At 45.6% G+C, this 21,375-nt stretch overlaps 1 protein-coding gene across 7 annotated transcripts in view; it reads left to right on the top strand.

Annotated features, from left to right (window-relative positions):
- Positions 1 to 21,375, top strand: part of DOCK3 (dedicator of cytokinesis 3) — a 194,701-nt gene that overhangs the window by 62,248 nt on the left and 111,078 nt on the right. For all 7 annotated transcript variants that reach the window (XM_080671830.1, XM_080671836.1, XM_080671834.1 and 4 more), the window contains exon 6: positions 17,644 to 17,792. In XM_080671830.1, the coding sequence (XP_080527956.1) occupies positions 17,644 to 17,792 (149 nt within the window). The remainder of the gene's footprint in view (positions 1 to 17,643; positions 17,793 to 21,375) is intronic.

Raw genomic sequence — 21,375 nt, 5'->3', positions numbered from 1 at the left:
AAACCACTGGTAAACATATTACAACATGCTCAACCATTCATAGAAATGTAAACCACTGGTAAACATATTACAACATGCTCAACCATTCATAGAAATATAAACCACTGGTAAACATATTACAGAATGCTCAACCATACATGGAAATATAAACCACTAGTAAACATAATACAACATGCTCAACCATTCATAGAAATATAAACCACTGGTAAACATATTACAACATGCTCAACCATTCATAGAAATGTAAACCACTGGTAAACATATTACAACATGCTCAACCATTCATAGAAATATAAACCACTGGTAAACATATTACAGAATGCTCAACCATACATGGAAATATAAACCACTAGTAAACATAATACAACATGCTCAGCCATTCATAGAAATATAAACCACTGGTAAACATATTACAGAATGCTCAACCATTCATAGAAGTATAAACCACTAGTAAACATATTACAACGTGCTCAACCATTCATAGAAATGTAAACCACTAGTAAACATATTACAACGTGCTCAACCATTCATAGAAACAAATACAAATTAAGAGGAGATAGGGACTTTTACTTACCAGATTGATAAGACTAAAGGGATTGACAATACCTAGTGTTTGATGTTGCTGTAGATATAAACATGTTGGAGTGCAATTTGGCGATATTTATTAATCTGTTAAATGCTCCCATCCTTCTACAAAGCAGTTTTACTTAGGAGATTCTGACGCAGACGTGCCTTCCCTGGGTCACTAAGATAGTAAAGGAGTGGCTGTGCACCATCATTGGTAATCGTAGAGGACAGGGACAACTAAAAGTCCAGTTGGGACCGGTAAGAATTATGGTGTATTTATTTGATAAAGTTAAAAAGGAAAAATCTCATTGCCCTCCAAGAAACTTCCACCCAGTCTTTTACTTGTTAATTTCTTTTCCTTCCTCACTTTGTACATATATGATCTTTCAATGAGCTATCTTAAGTCACTCAATTTCTCCCCATCTCAGCATCTTTTCTTACTGATCTGATTCATGGGGGCAAACTGTGTAACACTGGCCTAAATGAAGAGAAGAAGGAAGGAAAGGGGATGTGTGTGGCATTTCCATTTCCTTTCCCTTTTGTTCCTTTCTCCGTACAACAGGGACCATGATCTCTTCACAGTGCACGTGGGATCATAGTGTCCCTTCAGCGGTCAGTCTCCGCGGTTCCTGTTGCGCTTAAAATAAATGCCAGCCCCTGTCATGACCCGTCTGCGTCTCCGTCCCACTAGCCCGTTTGCCAGGGCATTACGCTGCTCACACCTGGGATCGTGGCTGTCGCTGATTCTTCTACCTGGAGTGGGCATCCCCTGGCTCTTCGCTTTCCAACTCCTCCTCATCCTCTGGTCTCTGTTTCAATAGTGCAGTAGTTTGGGAAAGACCTGGGGAGGGGGCGAGAGCAGGATGGAGGGGACCGTTAGGGGGGGAGGGGGACTCCGTAATACTTCCAGTAATAAAGATAAATAAAAATACATATTGCTTCATCTAAGGCTTTCCCTAGCAATTCAGCCGAAGGAGGCCCCCTGGGTTTTGTTACCACAGTGCTGTGTGGGTTACCTTCAGAGACTGTTTTTGGTTTTTAATTTAGCTCTCATTGTTTCCCTTGCTAATCTGTCAGTTCCATAAAGATAAGTGCTGTTTTATTTTCCTTATCTCTGTATACCCCAGTGCCTGACAGTGCGCCCTGTATGTACACATACACTCATTCATTTCCTAATGCATATTCATTGTGTTTAAAAATACACTCTATCTGTTAAGTAAATGAATGGAAGTATTGGACTTAAGAGTTATTATATACGAAATAAAAATAAGCAGATTATAGAGCAGATTTCCAGTAGGGGCGTGCAGGAGGCAATGGATTGATGTTACTCTCTCACATTGATGTTTCTCCCTCCCCTCCCCTCTCCCTTCTCACCTCCCCCTTCCCTTCCCCTCCTCTTCCCCTCCCCTCCCCTCTCTGCCCTCTTCCCCTCCCCCTCCATCTCCCCCTCAAATCAATAAAAATATAGTTTAAAAAGAATATTATGCTAAGTGAAATAAGTCAGGCTGAAAAACTTGAGAACCATATGCTATAACTTATATGTGGGATATAAAAATGAAAATAACAAATAAACAAGAAAAACAAAAACGCATAAACGCAGACAACAACATGGTGGTGACCAGAGGGAATTGGGGTGGGGGTATATTAAAGAGCAAAGGGGATCAAATACATATGGTGATGTAAAACATTTGATTTTGGGTGGTGGTCACACAGAGCAATATGCAAATGATGTATCATAGAATTGACACATGAATTTTATTAACCAATGTCACCTCAATAAATTTAATTTTAAAAAATTGAAAAAAATTTTTGACATGAATAATACTATTAACACATTAAAGCTTGCAATATTATAGATGTTTTTTTAAAAATCAAACCCACATGACAACATTGAAGAAGATAGTAGTATTTTTATTTTATAGATGAAGAAACCAAGAGTTAGAGAGGAAACAAAAATTGCCCCGTCCGTATCACAAACCTGGTCATGTCAGAGTAACGGAGTCTGACACCAGGCACAGAGCCGTCCCCCAGTCATTGCCAAGGAAGGGGGCCTGCGGGGGCTCTTTTTGGGAGGCTTCGGTGATGAAGGCCCAGAGCACCCCAAGATGGCTCCTTGCACGCCACTGCCATCACACCGCTGTCTCTGTGGTCCCAGGCCAGGACCTGCAGGCTTCCTTACATTCCAGCTGTGCATTGTTTATTTTTTCAGTATTTCCAGAATAAAAAATACACACGTGGGCCTGTGTTCTGACAGGATTTTTTGTGCTGCCTTTATTTATCTACTTATTTATTTGTTTTGCTGCAAAAAGCTTCATTGTTTCATGTGGTCCAATGCATGGGAGAGGGCCTCGGGGTGGTTAAAGAGTGGCCAGTAGTTTGGGGGGAGACTCAGGTAAAAGCCAGACCCCAGGGGGATGCAGAGGGGCCCCCAAAGGCCTCTGGGCTCCCCAGGCTCCCGGTCGTGCTGGAGGGTGAGCCTTTCGAAGAGATACTCGCCCAGCCCCGCCTGGGGGCCCGCAGCCTGCGGAGCTGAGTCAGGGGTCGCCCCTCTTCTTGATGAGCTTCACCTGCTCACCCCGGGAAGTGGCTCTCCAGGAGGCCCCAGAGCTCTGTGCGGGCAGAACCAGGGCCCGCAGCTCCAGCCCGGCCTGGCTCCGGCTCCTCTCCAAGGCCTGGGCGGCCCTGAGTCCTGAGAGTTGCCCCCCCCCCCCCCCACACACACACCTGGGGAGTCTTCACACGTCCTGGGGAGAACGCGGCCCCGCGCTGGTTTTGCAGCTTTAAGATGCTCAGCGCCCTCGCTTCTCCGCCAACTCGCTCTCGGAAAAAGTGGCCCCGCCCTCGAGAGCCCCCCCCCCCCCAGAGAGGTGGGTGTGGAGCCCCAGAGGCAGGCAGGCTGGCCGGGCGGTGGGCCGCAGCCTCCACCTGGTGGAATAATTCTGACGAACTTGGGAGCTCATGGCTGTTCAGCAGTAGGGAGTTAAGGCGGATAAAACCCGGTGTGGTGGCCGGTCCTGGAGGTGGTTCTGAAGGGGGTGACTGGATTAGACACAGGAGAGGGGCCGGAGGCTGGGAGAAGGGGCGCCCCTGGGTCTGTTCCCTCCAAACTGTTGAAGCAAGAGACAGATCCAGGACTGCCTGTGGTGCCTTTAGATGATAATCTGGGAGAAGACATACTGGAATTGCATGAGCATTTTGTTATTCTGTGGTGAAAATAGTACAGAATATTAGAATATTCTAGATTGGGGATCCTGTTGGAAATCTAGGTTATAATAGCCTTATCTGTATCTTTATTGATAGGTTTGGGGCCCGCTGTCATCAGCTGCATCTTGTTTGGGAGATTTTAGCGAAGTCTGAAGCCTAAACCAAGACAGGCAATTCATATGGAAAAGCTGCTGCAAACAGCCTGGGTGGGGCTGCAAATTGGATGCGGGGGTGGGGGTGGGGTGCCGGGGCCTCAGGGAATCCCCAGGGCAGAGCTGACAGTGTGCTCCAGACTGATGGAGACTCAGAAATGGCTGCCTGTCAGCCCTGCAACAAGGGAGGTCCCAGCACAGGAACAATGACCCTTGCGAGCACCCCTGTCTGGGAGAAAGCCGCCCCTGAGTTTCTGCCCCGATGCCAGACAGTCGGGTTCCTTCCTGTATGTGTCTGGTCCCCTACAGCCACTGGGTGCTGAGCTCAGAGGTAGCGAGTCTGAGTACATTCATTCACCTGCCCTTTGAGAGGAACACCTGGGTCTCCAGCAGCCTCCGTGTCTCTCAGCCACAATCCCTGCTGGCTTTTACAGACCGTAGTTACGGGGACTTCTCTTCCCAGCTCTGGAACTCTGGGCTGGGGGGCTGGTGTGCGGCTGGGACCCCTTGTTCCTCACAGGTGGCCTCCACAGAGATGATCTCCCTCCCGATTAAAAAAGCGGCAAACCTGGGTGCCAGCCCAGCCCATTCCTAGCCTCCACCCCTCCTGCCAGCCTCAGTGTGCTTTCTTCTTTCCTTCTCTGGTAGCAGGACTTCATTCAGCCAGCTTTCAGTTCGGAATGATGGCCGTTCTGTATTTTAGTTGTAATTTTGATGTGATTGTGGGAGGCGGCGAGTACAGGCATTTACCTATGCCGCCATCTTGGTTCTTCTCATAAAGCTAAACCAGCCATGGGCAAACTACGGCCCGCGGGCCAGATCCGGCCCGTTCAGCTGTTCTATCCGGCCCGCAGAGCCGAAAGAGCGGAGGGTTCTCTTGCTCTCCCCTCCGCTCCTTTACTTTGAATTTATATTAGGTCACACAAACACTCCATCCATGCTTTTGTTCCGGCCCTCCGGTTCAGTTTAAGAACCCATGGTGGCCCTCGAGTCAAAAAGTTTGCCCACCCCTGACTGCTAAACCATTATCTGCTGTGGCCTGAATGTTTATGTCCTCCCAAAATGTATATGCTGAAAACCCAATGCCCAGTGTGATGGTATCAGGAGGCAGGGCCTTTGGGAGGTGCTTAGGTCATGAGGGTGAAGCCCTCGTGAATGGAATTAGTGCTCTTTTCAAAGAGACCTCCCATGTGGGGACCCAGCAAGAACTTCACTCTGCAACCTCAGAGAGGGCCGTCACCAGAACCTGGCCAGGCGGGCACCCTGATCTGCAACTTCCAGCCTCCAGAACTGTGAGAAATACATTTCTGTTGTTTATAAGTCCATCTGTCTCTGGTATTTCGTTAGAGCAGCCTGAGTGGATTAAGACATTATTTTACCATGTAAAAGAACACTGACTTTTTATTATTCTTCCTTGTTCTTAACCATTGATGTATTTGTTTGAAACAACAGTATTGTACCAACTATGTAAGTCAGTCATTTCTAAGACTGGATATTTATAGAGAAAGAGAGTTAATCTAGGGAAGTGAAAAGGGACCGTAAGAATGCTACGGAGAAGCTGTGTTCTTTTTAACGTGGGAAAGAAGAGTACTGGAGCATAGATCTCCTACCAGATACCTGAGGAGAGCTAGGAAATTGGGCATATGCTGATTCACTGTTAGCTGCAGAGCATAGTGATAACAGGTGTGGGCATTGGTCTCTGGTCTCTGACAGTAGCTGTTAACGCAGGAAGGAAAGGGGAGAGAGAGAGAGAGAGAATGAAAATGAACTAGGAGCATTTCCAGCACTATTTTTAGGTATAATTTCAAAACAGACTTTTGTTTATTCTCCTTTGTATTTGAAAGTGATACTGCTGATGAATTAAATCTACTTTTTATGGATAGTCATAACATGACATGGTTTCTTTCCTGTAAGATGCAAGTAGATTGATTCTGTCATTAAAATAAGGGCCAATACTGACGTTAAGAATTCAAATCTTATTATCAATTGTGTTGCTTCTCATCTAATTAATAGCGGTATTGTTAGAATAAAACTTCCTAACATTTAATATCATTTTAACATATTCTTGGTCCCAAAGTATTTAAACTTTCAATTAAAGGGGAACTCTGATTTTCTGTCCATGACCCCTGTTTAACAGATCTTATCCCGTCTCAGTCGAGAAGATACTCGTGCTACTTCTTATTTTATTAGTTACATCATTTTACCTTTCACATTTATGACCTTACCATCTGGAATTCCTTCTCCAGATGGAAATCTGGAATTCCAACTTCACTTTTCTCAGTATTAAAGCCAGCTTCCCCACGCCACCTACTAACCAAGCTGTTTGCTCCCCAGGGAGTGCAACGCCGCCTCCACCCTGGACGGGCTGCTTGGACGAGCTGGTTCCTGGGCGCTCTCCTTTTCGTTGTCTGTAAGGCGTCAGTTTATCAGAGCGGCTTTGTGGGAGGTCTTACCACAGGGTGAAGTGAGTCTCAGTATGTAGTGGGGCCTGTCTTGTCTTTTTTCTCTCCTTTCCAGAGGTGCTGTGTCTGCTTATGGCCTTAATCCATCCACATAAATACTGCATTTGAGTTTACAAAGTTCCTTTCTAGCAAATATCTCCGGGACTTACAGTGGACTGGCTCTGAGTGTAGGCACTAGTTTGGAGGTTATTTATTTACTTACAGCGTCAGGTCATCTAACGATGAGCACTTGTTTCACGGTCTCCCTTCCTTTTAGTCTGAGGTCATCCAGACTCACAGTCTTGAGAAGCTGTACAGAACCCTGGCCGGGTGGCTCATTTGGGTGGAACGTCGTTCCGTGCCCCAGAAGGTGGTGGGTTGGGTTTCCGGCAGGGCACGTGCCCAGGTTTTGAGTTCAGCCCCCGGTTGGGGCATGTGGCAGGAGGCAACCAGCTGATGTTTCTCACATAGATTTCTCTCTCTCTCTCTCCGTGTCTTCATCTCTGTCCCTTTCCCAATCACTCTCTCCCTCCCTCTCTCTAAAATCAATTAAAAAACACACAATACAGAGAGACTTTATGTAACCTTTACTCAGTTTCCTTCAATATCTCTCCAAACTATATTACAGTGTCACAACCAGGATATTGACATTAACATAATCCGCCTGTCTTGTTCAGAGTTTCCCAGTCTTACTTAGACTCGTATGTGTGTGTGAGGGCCTTTCATGGTAGAGTGTTTTTAATTTCATGTTTTAAAGAAATCAGCAATATTTGTATATATGGGTTTTTAAATCATATATTAAAGACGACTAGGCCTTTAATGAAAAATAGTCGTTTTTTGCCCTATCTCCCCCCATTCCTTATTTCCACTGCTCACCCATTTTACTTAGCTCTTTAGTTATTTATTCTGAGATTCCCATTTCTAAATAACATAGTTTTATTTATTTATTTATTTTAATCCTTTTTATTGATTTTTTACAGAGAGGAAGGGAGAGGGATAGAGAGTTAGAAACATCGATGAGAGAGAAACATCGATCAGCTGCCTCCTGCACACCCCCTACTGGGGACGTGCCCGCAACCAAGGCACATGCCCTTGACCGGGATGGAACCTGGGACCCTTCAGTCCGCAGGCCGATGCTCTATCCACTGATCCAAACCAGTTTCGGCTAACTAACATTGTTTTAATGACATCTTGATTTGTACAATTGTAGGGCTCATTCAGTGGCCTTCTATTCCATGTGTATTAGTGTCGGCTCCTGGTGACTCTGAACGAGTGAGGTCCACACTGCCCTGTCTTCAGCAGCCCTGCTCAGCTCCTGTGGATCATGTCTGTGGCTCCTTTAGGGAATCAGTCCACCTCATGTTTGTTCCTCTGTGCCTGCTGCCCTCTCTTTGCCCCAGCAGGACTGTTTTTCCCACAGAATCCCGCTGCCGTAGGATGTGCTTCAGGTTGTCATTTTTGCCTCCAGCGATGTTTCAGGCTGAATTGGCTCCAGGACCCACTTGTTTGTCTTTCTGAGGGCCCGTGGTCTCCGTCGGGCTCTCCTCAGCACCATATTCCCAGTGAATCCGTTATTCTCTGTCAGCCTGTTCACTGTGCAAGCCTCACATCCGCACGTCGTGACTGGAAGTACGAGGGCGTGGATGGTCTCGGCCTTGGTCTCTAATGATACCGCTTTGCTCTGAATGCTCTTGCCCAGTTCTTTATTGTACCCTGAGCCTTAGCCATCTCCCATGTCTGGGCTGCCGTCTCCATCGGCACTGATGACTGATCTCGTAAGCAAAGTCTGCAGCGTGTGTTCATCGTCTCTGTGACCAGTGCATTTCCTCTGTGACAATGAGTTTTGTCTTTTTGATGTTCACACACAGTCCTTCTTTGGCACCTTCTTCTTTTACTTTTATCAGCAGTCCCATTATGGCCAGTAAGATGAGAGGGTGAGAGTTCAGCTCTGAATGTCCTTTATACTCAAACTAGTGGCCCGGTGCACGAAATTCATGCACATTAAAAGGGGATTAATTAGAGGAAATAATTTAATATTGCTATTTGCCCTTTCTGTATAATAGAAGTGTCAGAGATGAAAGAAAATTAGTAAAATGTATATGAAAACCTTCCTCCTGTCAGAGTCTGGGGCACACCATGGGACCCAGAGTCAAGTCCCCGCCCACCCACATGTGCCTCAAAATCTTGTGAGACCCAGACCCGGCCGGCCCCCCACCTCATTGGGATAGATCCAGACCTGGCTAGTCCCACCCTTGCCAGGCAGGGAACGTAGCCTTAGGTCCCCTGGCCCAGTGCCAGGGTGGGAGAGCGTGCCTTGAGGTCCCCCATCAAGCCCCACCAGGTGTGGGACATGGCCTGTGATCCCCTGTCAAGCCCCACTGGGTGGGGGGCATGGCCTGAGTTCCCCCGACTCAGTACTGGGGGTGCACCTTGAGGTCCCCTGTCAAGCCCTGCCAGGCAGGGGAGCGCAGCCTCAGGTCCCCTGGCTCAGTGCTGGGGCGGGGGGCGCAGCCTGAGGTCGCCTGGCCTGATGCTGGGTTGGGGGGTGTGGCCTGAGGTCCCCTGGCCTGTCACTGGGGCAGGAGGAGCAGCCTGAGGTCCCCTAGCCCAGCACCAGGACGGGAAGCGCACCTTGAGGTCCCCTGTCAAGCCCCATGGGGGTGGGGGAGGGTGTAGCCTCAGGTCCCTGCTGATTGCTTGTTAAGACTCCTTATGGGAACTTGGCCTCAGCTGTGGGTGCAGCCATCTTTGTGACGGAGTGATGGTTAATTAGCATATTTCCTCTTTATTAGATAGGATGCTCTTCCCCTAGCTCCACTACTTCCAAAATAGTTACATATTTTTGTTAAATCAATATGCAGTTACTACTATGCCTGTGTAGCTAATTTTATATCAGAGCCACCTAGTGAACTATACATTTATTTGTTGTATGTGAAGTTTTTTTTTCTGTTTTTTGTTAATCCTCACCTGAGGATAATTTTCCTATTGATTTTGGTGTGTTTTTTTAGAGAGCATGGAAGGGAGGAAGGGAGAGGGGGAAGAGAGAAAAGAGGGGAGAAAAGCATTGATGTGAGAGACACATCGATTGGTTGCCTCCTGCACCACCCCTACCAGGGGCGGGGATTGAACCTGCAACCCAGGTGTGTGCTCTTGGCTGGGAATCGAACCTGAGACCTTCAGTGCATGGGCTGATGCGCTCTAACCGCTGAGAACACTGGCCAGGGCAACTCTGTTTATTTAATAGTTAATAGTTGTTTCTCTTTTCTTTTGTTTTGTTTCCTCTTTTTTGTACATCCTGACCTTCGGGAGAAATGAAAACCTCCTTTGAGTATGTTAAAGAAAGTATTCTCGGTGTTTTACCAGCTTACTGGTTTTCTCAGTGATGTCCTGATAAAGCCCTCCAGCATCTTGGGTTAATCTGGCCTGAGAAAGTTCCCTGCCCTTGTCCTAAGTCCCCTTGTCTTCTGGGGTAAACCAGTGTCATCTTAATTTTTGATTTATTTCCTCATTTGATGAATCACTTTCGCCATACCTTCCTGAGAAATGTGTGTGGGAGAATTTTTTTTGGAGATTTTGCATATTTGGAACGTCTTTAGTATATCCTTACCCTTGATTGATAGCTTGGCTTGACATAAAATCCTCAGTCACAAACACAGCGCAGACGTTTTAAAGCATTGCTTCATATTGCCAGGCCCCAGTGCTGTTCAGAAGCCCAGGGTCACTCTAGCTCCTGGCTGTCAGTGACAAGGTGTTTTCCATGGAAGTTTTAGTGTCGCTGCAGTTTGACAGCGATGCTCCGTAGTTGTAACCCATTGCATTGATCGTGCTGGCTCCGCCGTGCCTTCTGCCCCTAGAAACTCATTTCCTTCCGTCCTGGCCCGTGTATTGCATTACTTTGACAGCTTCGCCTTTGTTTTCATAGTTTTCTCTTCTTAGAACTCTTTCAGAATTGGCCATGTTAGCACGAGTCACTGGTTTTCTTGTATCTCCTCCCCCATGTATTTATTGTACCATGTTTTTTTCTTCCGCTTTCTGGCAGAATTCTTCAACTTTCTGTCCTTTCTACTAGATTGTGCGTTTAACGACAACTGTCTTATTCCTCATCTCCAAAAGCCCTGTGGGCTGTGGATCTTTATCTCCTGTTATAGCCTGTTCTTACTCCACGGACGTAATGCATAACCTCTATGCTGCCTGAAAATACTATTTTATTTGAAATTTTCTTTTACTCCTAATATTGTTTCTGTTTGTTCATTATATGGTGGTGTTTTCTATTCCTAGTTAAGAATGAAGCATTAAAATATTGACAAAGTTTTGTGAGTGGGCTAGTGCTGCCTCACTGCTGGCCGTGACTGTGGGGTGATTAGGAGAGGGCCCAGCTTGTCACGGAGAAGAGGAGCAGCTGTCAGTGTTTCTGGGCTGAAGGAGGACCCTGTTTTCCCTCCTAGAAGGTGAAAGCTGGCTACCGACCCTGGGAGCTCAGTGTGGGAAAGGCACCCTGGGAGCTCAGTGTGGGAAAGGCACCCTGGGAGCTCAGTGTGGGAAAGGCACCCTGGGAGCTCAGTGTGGGAAAGGCACCCTGGGAGCTCAGTGTGGGAAAGGCACCCTGGGAGCTCAGTGTGGGAAAGGCACCCTGGGAGCTCAGTGTGGGAAAGGCACCCTGGGAGCTCAGTGTGGGAAAGGCACCCTGGGAGCTCAGTGTGGGAAAGGCACCCTGGGAGCTCAGTGTGGGAAAGGCACCCTGGGAGCTCAGTGTGGGAAAGGCACCCTGGGAGCTCAGTGTGGGAAAGGCACCCTGGGAGCTCAGTGTGGGAAAGGCACCCTGGGAGCTCAGTGTGGGAAAGGCACCCTGGGAGCTCAGTGTGGGAAAGGCACCCTGGGAGCTCAGTGTGGGAAAGGCACCCTGGGAGCTCAGTGTGGGAAAGGCACCCTGGGAGCTCAGTGTGGGAAAGGCACCCTGGGAGCTCAATGTGGGAAAGGCACCCTGGGAGCTCAATGTGGGAAAGGCACCCTGGGAACTCAGTGTGGGAAAGGCACCTGGGAACTCAGTGTGGGAAAGGCACCCTGGGAACTCAGTGTGGGAAAGGCACCTGGGATGTGAGCCTATTGACAACACAGGCTTTAACGTCAGTGTCTTTTTTAACGTCATCAGCTCTTTTGGTGCCCCCTAATGTACTGACTGTTTTAACCTCTGCAGAGAGTGCATGATCTTGTGGGGAAAGCCATCAGGTGGCGAAAGCCAGGCAGCATCGAGTAGGAGTGATGACCTGACAGTCCCACAGCCTTTTAAAGACTTTTTAACCAATTCTCCTGTTTCCATCCCCCCTGCCTCCCCCCCACACCCTTCAGACCCATCACACCCACACAGGCATATGCATAACATACATACGTTCAGAGGTGGAAGAGTAAGTATTTATGCCAGGCAAATAGATTGTACATTAGAGGCATACCCCATATTAGTGAACAGTTTAAAACAGTGGTTCCCAACCTTTTTTTGGCCATGCCCCACCTAAGCATCTCTAAAATCCTGATGCCTCCCACCCCCACCCCACCATGACATATAATTCTTGTTATTCCAAAAGTGAACTCCTACTCAGGTGGAGGAAGCCTAAAAGGCCATTAACTTGTCTAAACAAGCTCCCAAAGCACATGGCATCCATGAAAGAGAAAAAGAACGAAAGGACAGTTGAAGTCCTGAGGAAGAAATCACTAAGAAATTGTTTAAAATAATAATAATATAAAGTGATATGAAAAAATAGCAAATAAAGCTTCAAAACATAATAGAGAACTGAAATGCATAAATATGTCACAATATATATTTATATACTGTATATGAGGCCTCTAGAACTATAAGAAATGCAAAAAACTCACTGTTAATAACTCATTCTCTACTTGCCCCCTTAAAAATCACATTGCCCCCCTGTGGGGCATGTGCCCCACGTTGGGAACCACTGGTCTAAAAGTAATTTTCACATTGCTTTTTTGCATTTGTATTTCTTACAGATACGTACGTAGAGACAGTGTGAAATAGCTTGGATTTAGAGATTGTTTTGTTTCACAGGATTTTCTCTTTTGAACTCATTTTCAAGCCTTTGCTAATTATGTAGTTCAAAAACCTAAAACGAAAGTTTAAATTCCTGGACTTAAAGGTATTTGTAGCAGAAAGGCCATTAGAGTTGCAGGGACTGAAGCTGAGCTATTTTTGTATTATACTGAGAGGAGCACTAAAGCTTTGTGGTTTAATACAAACATTTTGAGTAGGATTAGAGGGTAACTTATGGTGAGAGATTTGATTGTTAATAGCAGTTTTTAAGAAAAGGAATTTTGGAGAAGTTTAAATTCAAGTTTAAAATGGTTATTTTGTTAACAAGAAATAAAATGAGAAAATAAACCATCTACCTACATATAAAGTAAATGTTCGAAAGAGGTAAAATGGAGACATCTGGGAATCTTCCCTTAACAACTTGAATTTTAGAAGTAAAGTTTAACTTCCATTAAATTGCTTTTCACCTAAAGTTTTCAGTACTGATGGCAGGACATTTGTTCTCTGAGGAGATCATTACTGTTGATGTAATTTTCTTTTAAATAGCGTTTTATAATCATGCCAGCATACCTGTATGAATATGTAGTTTTAAATAAAGGTGGCATACTTTAGGATGGATCCTCTACAGGGTTGCTCATCTGCTAATTCAGGGGCATCCTCGCAGCACAACCATTCTCCCACATTGGGTTACATGCAGTTCAGTAAAAATAATTTTTAAATCGGGAGTATTAAGCCTCCGATTTTTTTCTGCAGAGTTCCAGAGATTCTTGCACAATGAGAGGCAGATTCTACTTGGCACATGGTTGCAGCGTAACGTTATAGTTTCTGCTGCTTCTTCGGGCTGTTTCCCAAATAGTCTGACTGTTCTGGACAAATATTAGACTATTGAGCTTTTGGAGAAGCTGAATGTGTGGCTAAGAGGGGCTACAGATTTCTTCTTCCTCTTACACTTAACCCCTCCCTGCTTTTTTCAGCAGTGACCAGAGCTAGGGATGATTGTGTAGGAAAGCTAGCCCTTAGCCTGCCTCGTCACAGCGTTCCTTCATCTGCTGAGGAGAGGCCTCAGTGGAAAAGCCTGAGTGGGATACCCAGCCGGCCCGTGGTGTCCGGTGACCCTAGGTAAACCGTGTGCTCTGTGGCCAGTCGCCAGATTGCTCACCTTGAGCGGTGTGTGTACATATACACATGTATGTAATATTTTAATAGCAACATACATTATACAGTTGACTCTTGAACAACACGGGTTCGGGGTGCTGAAGCCCAGCACAGTTGAAAATCTGTGTATAACTTCGGACTCCCCCAAACCTTAGTTGTCCCTCAGTCTCCTCAGGGGTTGGCTCCAGGACTTCTCACGGACACCAAAACCTGCAGATGCTCATGTTCGCAGTGTAAAGTGACGTAGGTCAGTGCATACAGTTGGCCCTCCACATCCATGGACTACACTCATGGGTTGAAAATGTGTAGGTATTTAATATTGAAAGAAAACTGGGTATAAGTGGATTTGCCTAGTTTAAACCCATGTTGTTCAAGCGTCAGATGTACTTGGCTTAACAAAAACGCAACCTTTTAATTAATGCTCCCAGATCTGGGAAGATCTGGCCGTTGAACTCCCTTTCCCCGGCTGATTTGTGTTAGCATCTCTATGAAACTGTCTTACATCTTCTCTGTTCTCAGACTCCAACACCCGCTCCCATCCCTCTCCCTCTCAGCTGACGGACTTGCATTTTATTTCCTTGAGACTAAAGCAACCGAGGAAAATACAGTTCTCCTGTCACCAAAGCTCCCAACTGCTTGTGGCATTTGCCACATCCTGTGCCTTTCCCCTTTGTGCCAAAATGCAGGGTACCAGCTTTAGCGGAGCCTCCTCTTTTGACCTGGACCCACCTCTTTTTGGCTCCTCAGGAATTTAGCACCTGCATCATCAAATTTTCTCTCTATTAAGTCATTCCCTTCAGCATACAAATAGCCTGAAATTCTCTCCCTTGATCACACAGCCTGTTCTGCTGCCTCATTTCTTTGCCTCCAGTTACTGAAAATTCTGTAAAAGAATCGTCTATGCTCTGTCTCCATTTCTTCTTTTTTGTTTTCTTTTTAAAATTTAAATACAGTTGGCACACATTATACTGGTTTACAATATAGTGTACAATACAGTGACTCGACATTTACCAGGTATATACCTAACGATGCGATCACCACCCTAAGTCAAGTAACCATCTGTCGCGGTGCAGCTGTCACAGAATTGTAAACTACATTCCCCTTCTTCCCCCGTCCTCTCACCCCTCCTCTGGCAACCATCCGTTTGATCTCTGTTTCTGTGAATCTGTTTTTGTTTTGTTTGTTCATTTGTTTTTTAAAATTCCACGTATGTGATACCATATGTTTGTCTTTCTCTGTCAGACTTATTTCACTTAGCATAATACCTTCTAGGTTCATCCATGCTCTGTTCTCTCATGAACTCACTTCATCCCGTCAGAACTGCCCTTGTAGAGGTCAGTGATGGCCACTACCATGCCACATCCAGCGGCCAGTTCTCAGTCTGTGTTTTATTTAATCTTTCAGTGCATTTGACAAAGGCCTTTTTAAAATCCTGTTTTCAATATTGCTTTTTCTTTCACCTCCCTGCTTACTCCTCCCTCATAGTTTTCTCTGCTAGATAATTCTCCATTTTCTGACCTCTAAATGTCAAGTGTCAAATTAGCATGTCCAGATTAAATCTTGTTTCCCTCTTTCAGATGTGTTCCCAGGCCAGGAAAAGGAGTGATCTTTGACTTCATTCATTTCCCACCCCTAATCTGTAACCAGATCTTGATAGCTCTGCCGTGTCAGAACTAAGCCCTACCATTTTTATCACCACTGTCTGACCTTCCTCCAGGCAGCCAGCGTTCTGTGGATCATTGCAATGAAGAGCTTTCTCACTGGGACCCCTGCGTTCCTCTTTCTCATGGTTTCCTCTCCACAGAGCACTCAGCGTGATGCTTTCAAGACTGAAGTCATAGCGCATCACTCCTCTGCTGCAAATTTCCCGTGGCTTCCCCTCTTGTTTGGAATAAAAGCCAAAGATGGCTCACACAGGCCCGCGTCATCTGGCCTCTGACTGCATCCTCAGCACTCTCCCCTGGTTCGCTTCGCCTGGGGGCACTGCTCTCTTCTCCACGCCAAGGCCCCTTCCACATCGAGGCATCGCTCTTGCTGATTGATGCCTCTAAAACTTGCCAGTGTTCTCAAATGCTGTCACCTCCTTTCCTCCATGTTTCTACTCCAAGTTCAGCTCCCAAAGAAGCCTTGCCCTGACCAGCCTACCCGAAGGAGTACCTTCTCCCCTGTCCCAGCCAGCCCAGCCATGGCTACCTACTGTCCCTGTTCTGCTTTAATGTTGTTTCTCAGAACTTACCACCCTCATTTACTTATTTTCCTTTTGTCCATCTCTGCTCTGTGGAATGAAGACACAGGAGTAGGAACTTCTCATCACAACAAAATGGTGGCCGCCGCTCCGTGAGCATTTGTTAACTGAGTGAGCGAGTAAATGCTCACGGACGTATGCAGTGGGTTATTGCATGTGGCTCCAGGGGAAAATAATAATTCTAACGTTCTATTTTAAATTTAGATAAATTTTAAATTCATCCAAACCGCATTGCCTTTCCTGCTTATCTTCAAGGTCTCAGTTTGCCCGATGATGCCTTTGCTTAGGCCTTGCTTTTTGAGCTGGCAGGACTTTGTAAACTCTGCCCTTCTGCCAGCACTGTGTCCCATCAAGGTGCTTAACTGTTCTTCATATGCTCATGGACGACAGAAGGGCCAGAATGCCATTGGAAATGAAGTTCGAGCACATGATTCCTCAGGTTTTCCCGTTTAACATAATTTCTCTTTAAGGTGGCCCTTCAAGTCTAGTGCTCCGTTAGGCGATTTCTCAGTCGTATGATGTTTTGAACATTTGTCGTGAGATCACTGCCATCTAAAAACATGGCCAATTTGCTTTATCATTAACAAAGCAAAAACATTGGTAACTTACTGTATAATTACTTTTATTTGTAGCCACTTAAATCAAGCTTATTTTGGCAAGCCCCCTTTTAGGGGAAAGCTCAGATGGAGATTTTACTAACAAATAGTATGTCAATGATTTTCATCTCATAACACACGTAAACTAATTACTGAAGTTCTGTGACGCGCCAAACATGTATTTCACGGTTATCTGACAAAGAAGATGGGTACGGTTTTGATTCATTCACAGCAGACCGCTGTTGTGCTGCCTGTTGTCATTTTGTGTCTGACAATCTGAGGGAAACGAGGCCAGCGCCCGTTCAATAGTTAGGTGTTGATGTTTTAAAGTTCTGTGACACACCGGTTGGAAACCACTAGTATAGGCTGATCGGTCTTTAAAAGCATTCTATTCAGATAAGTTCCATTCCCAGAATTTTAATTATGTAAAATTATGCTTCCCTATAATGCAAACAGAAACCTAAAAATTCCGAAATAAAAATGTCGTTGTGAGAAATAGGGATTTCGTTTTAAATCTCTGTTCTCACATGTATCTTTTTGCTCCAGCATCTACTGTCGTGGCACTTACATTTTTTACTGCCAAGTATAGCCACTGTGACATCAGTAAGTTCACTGGAAGGTTCCCACTTACCTCCTGTGAAGGTGACACTTTTTATTAAACTAAAAAGACGAGGCATCTGTGACACTAGGGACACATACTGTTTACAGAAGCTAATTAAAGCCAGATGAGGCCTGGAAACCGGGAGCGAATGTTCCTCCGGAGACCGCGGCTTTATTTGAAGCCTTCGTGCCTTTAAATAGGGCAAGTGATTCTCGCTGTCCCTCCCCTGCTGAGTGCTCCTCCTGGGAAAGCCAGGGATGCTGCTGGATGGGTGGAATCTTCGTTGCTACAGACAGCACCTCTGTCAGAGCAAGCAGATCGGCTCCCGTGTAGCTTTCCCGTCCGGTTACGTTCGTGCCGTTGACCGACTGGGAAATGAGAGTCCAGGGTGGAGTGGGGATGAACGGCACTGGGCCCGGCCCGGCCCGGCCCGGGGCGGCTGTACTCGTTGGACGTCATGCGTAGAGGGTGCAGGTGGCACGAACTAAGGATCTGCAGATTCTTAGACGACCTTCTCTTTACATTGCCTTTTCTAGAGGTTTAGAGAAACGAGCACTTTTCATAGTTTAACTGTTTCTCTTTCTTTTTTCATTCCTTTCCCATGTCCATTTTCATGTCACCAACACCAAAATGCCCTTTCAGAAACACAAAGTAGATCTTTTCTACAAACTCCGCCACGTGATGAACGAGCTTATTGACCTGCGAAGGCAGCTCCTGTCTGGCCACCTGACTCAGGATCAGGTGCGGGAGGTTAAGCGGCACATCACCGTGCGACTGGACTGGGGGAACGAGTAAGTATGTCTGTTACTTGGGCATCTCTCCGCTTTGGTTACAGTCACTCAGTCCTCGTGGGGTTTGTACTTACCCGTAGCTTCTCTTAGCGGTTAAAAGTCGGTATGACACTCCCTACCACAGTAAGCTCTGACCATTTTTACTCTGAGTTGTCATTTCTTTAGTTTAGCAAAGGACACTCATTGGCTCTACTCACTGAAACTCTCTCAGCCTCCATGTTAACTTCTGGAAAATCAGATTGGACGACATGGTCTACTGAGGTCTCTTCAGCTCAAATTCCTTGATTATTGACCTCGGGAATCAGAATATGCTTTTGTTTTATCTTTTAGTACCTTTTTAATAAATGTGAATTTGGTGCATCTAAGTAAGCATATACTACAAATGGGAATTTTTACATCTGTACTTCAGAATATTCTTAACTAATTTTCATTCAAATATAGTCCTGTATTTATGGGTGTGATTATTTGCTATTGCCATACAAGTACAATCCTAAGACTTTGCTATGGGAAGCTAGAGTAAATAGTATTTAGATTTTATTTCTTCCTAGACTTAATAATTGATATAATTTTCAGATAGTTTTGTCTCATTCTCTTAAAATCATGTCCATTGAACTTTGAAGTGACCAGTTTACTTCCTGTTAAGAGATACATATACCTGAAGTATATTAGTACAAGTCTTTAGCTCCTCTCCCTCTCCAGACATCATTGAAATAACAGAAAATAAAAAGAATGGGAGGGGGGCCAGCAATAAATGAGATAAATGAGCCCGTTTCTACAAAGTAGTCGGAGGGTTAGTGACAGAGGAAGCCCAGCATATGTGGGGGAAATGTTAGCTAATGAAGGAGCTGCTCCTTTGTAACTCCCAGAATCAGGGCGGGTAGGAGAGTGCCTTTGGACATAAAAAGGGGGGTCGTTGAGAGTAGGTGAAAGAAATAATCCAGCTCCAGGAGAGAATGCCTGGCAGCCAGTGTTTCGAGTCCAGACCAGCAAATACAAAGACCAGCTGCCGGGGAGGAAACTGGACAAGCGAGAGCTGGGCCCGTATTGCAGAGCCTCCCGCGTTGTGGCATTGAGGGTTTCACAGTGTAATCACCAGATCCCTCCCACTTAGCAAAAAGGGAAGTTTGCTAGTCACCGCCCATGGACAGAAAACTGCCCGCACTGCTAAGGGCTTGAGGTCTGAGCGGACAATCGAGAATGAGCAAATATTTGAAGAAAGCCTTCCATAGGGAAGAGGCGGGAATCAGGGCAAACAGAACGCCCAGCTCAGAGGAAGTCATCAGGCCCCAGAGGGAATCAGAGATGAGTAAGAACTTGGTTATTTTATTTTTTCTTTATTGATTAAGGTATTACATATGTGTCCTTACCTCCCTGTGGCCCCCCACCCCACCCCCGCTCGTGCCCTCACCCTCCTAGTGTCTGTGTCCATTGGTTATTCCTATATGCTTGCATATAAGTCCTTTGGGTGATCTCTCTCCCCTTTCCCCCCACCCCTCCTGCCTTCCCTCTGAGGTTTGATGGTCTGATCGATGCTTCTCTGTCTCTGGATCTGTTTTTGTTCATCAGTTTATGTTGTTCATTATATTCCACAAATGAGTGAGATCATGTGATATTTATCTTTCTCTGACTGGTTTATTTCGCTTAGCATATGCTCTCCAGGTCCATCCATGCTGTTGCAAATGGTAGGATTTCCTTCCCTTTTATAGCAGCGTAGTATTCCATTGTGTAGATGTACCACAGTTTTTTAATACACTCATCTACTGAACTTTTAAAAAATCGCTGAGTATCCTCCAAAAGAGTCAAGAAGATCCATTATGTAGAATAAAATGCTATGAAAAAGGAACAGAGTATGTGACTTCCAAAATAAAACATTTAGGAAGATAATTTTATGTGGTCCCTAGGAAAATAAAAAAAGAATGGGAAATGATTGAAGAAAGAAGGGCAATACAGAGGGTTAGGCCAGGGGGTCCCACATCAGACATTATAATTTCCAGGAAAAAAAACCATACAAAGGCAAATAAAGAAGAAATTCCAAAGAAATGATAGAAGAAAATTTCTCGGAGCCAAAGAACCAGGAGTCTTAGGATTGAAAGGGCCACCAAATACCCCATGTGAATGAGGCAACACCCAAACCCACTGCAGGGCACAGGCAGATATCTCAGTGTCCCAGGGCTGACCAGAGGGTCCTAAGAGGTTTTCAGGCAGAAAAACCAGGCTTAAGAGTAAGGGTCACATTGGCCTCAAAAGTTGTATCAGTAACACTGGGTGCTAGGATATGATGAAGTAGTATCTTCAAAATTACGTTGGGCGATGAGCACCTGTACTGTCTAATCAAGAGTGGGGGCCAAATAAGGCTATTCAAGAGTTGAGACATTATCTTTCATGGTCCCCTTCTTAAGGAAGGACTTGGAGAATGTGTTCTTGCAGATGAGGAATCCCCAGTGGAAAATAGAATATACAACATTTAAAAAAGGGTAAAATTCTGCCTGGCTGGTGTGGCTCAGTGGTTGAGTGTGGACCCATGCACCAGGAGCTCACCAGTTCTGTTTCTGGTCAGGGCACATGCTGGGGTTGCAGGCTTGATCCCCAGCAAGGAGGGGGGTGTGTGCAGGAGGCAGCTGATCAATGTTGATGTTTCTCATCGATGTTTCTATCTCTCCCTCTCTCTCTAAAATGAATAAAAAACTTCTTTTGAAAAAAAACATGTAAAATTTAAAGAATTTGATGTAGAGATTCAGGGCCCTTGGAGAGATACACCCGAAAGAATATAGAACCAGGACCATGTCTCTTATTCACTGCTGTGTCCCCTAGTTCAGCACGCACCTGGCACAGAGTAGGTGCTAGTAAATATTTGTTGTGTTATTTTGATGCATGAATGAGTGATGGATGACAGGTGGTAAGCGAAGCCTAAATATTTTTGAAGACAGTTCACCTAAGCAATTAGTAGGACCATTTTTGAAAACTCAGCTCTGTACTACCTCTGTCTGTAGATGTATGTAGATGTGTGTCTTCTGCTTGTATCCATCTGTTTGTGTCTTGTTCAGACACTGCATCTCTCTGATCACAATCCTTACACTCTAAGCCATATATTGGCTAATGATGTAACACATACTGATAACAATTGTAACAGCAGTACCGGTTCACAGTGCCAGCAGTATGCAGAGCGCTTTACCTGGCTTAATCCTACAACAACCTCTGATAATAGGTGAGACAGTGTGGCTTGGCGGAAGAGTCAGGCAGTACAACCCGAGAGCCCACGTTCCTAACTGCCTGGCTGCTGTGAACACAGAGAAACTCCTTAAGTCCACCATTTCCTGCCCTTAACTCTTCCTTGTCCTTAAACCATAGACAAGGCCAGGAGCCTCCCTCAGAGGGGAATTTGTGGGGAACACGTGTTGCTTCTCCCTGTGCCGCCTCTCTTCCTTCTTCCAGTGAGGACAGTCGTCCAGTTTAGCTTTTGAAAACTACTCTCCCCATGGAAGTCAGTCTTAGTGGAAGGGACTCGTCTTCTGTTTTATCAGATCGCCTGTGAATCATTCTCTTATTTCGTAATGAAATCGAGACACTGAAAGGTGCCGTGCTC

Source organism: Plecotus auritus (genome assembly GCF_963455305.1).
Source record: "Plecotus auritus genome assembly, chromosome: 6".
Lineage (NCBI taxonomy): Eukaryota > Metazoa > Chordata > Mammalia > Chiroptera > Vespertilionidae > Plecotus > Plecotus auritus.
The sequence above is the reverse complement of the archived record's forward strand: the minus strand, read 5'-3'. Positions and strand labels throughout refer to the sequence as shown.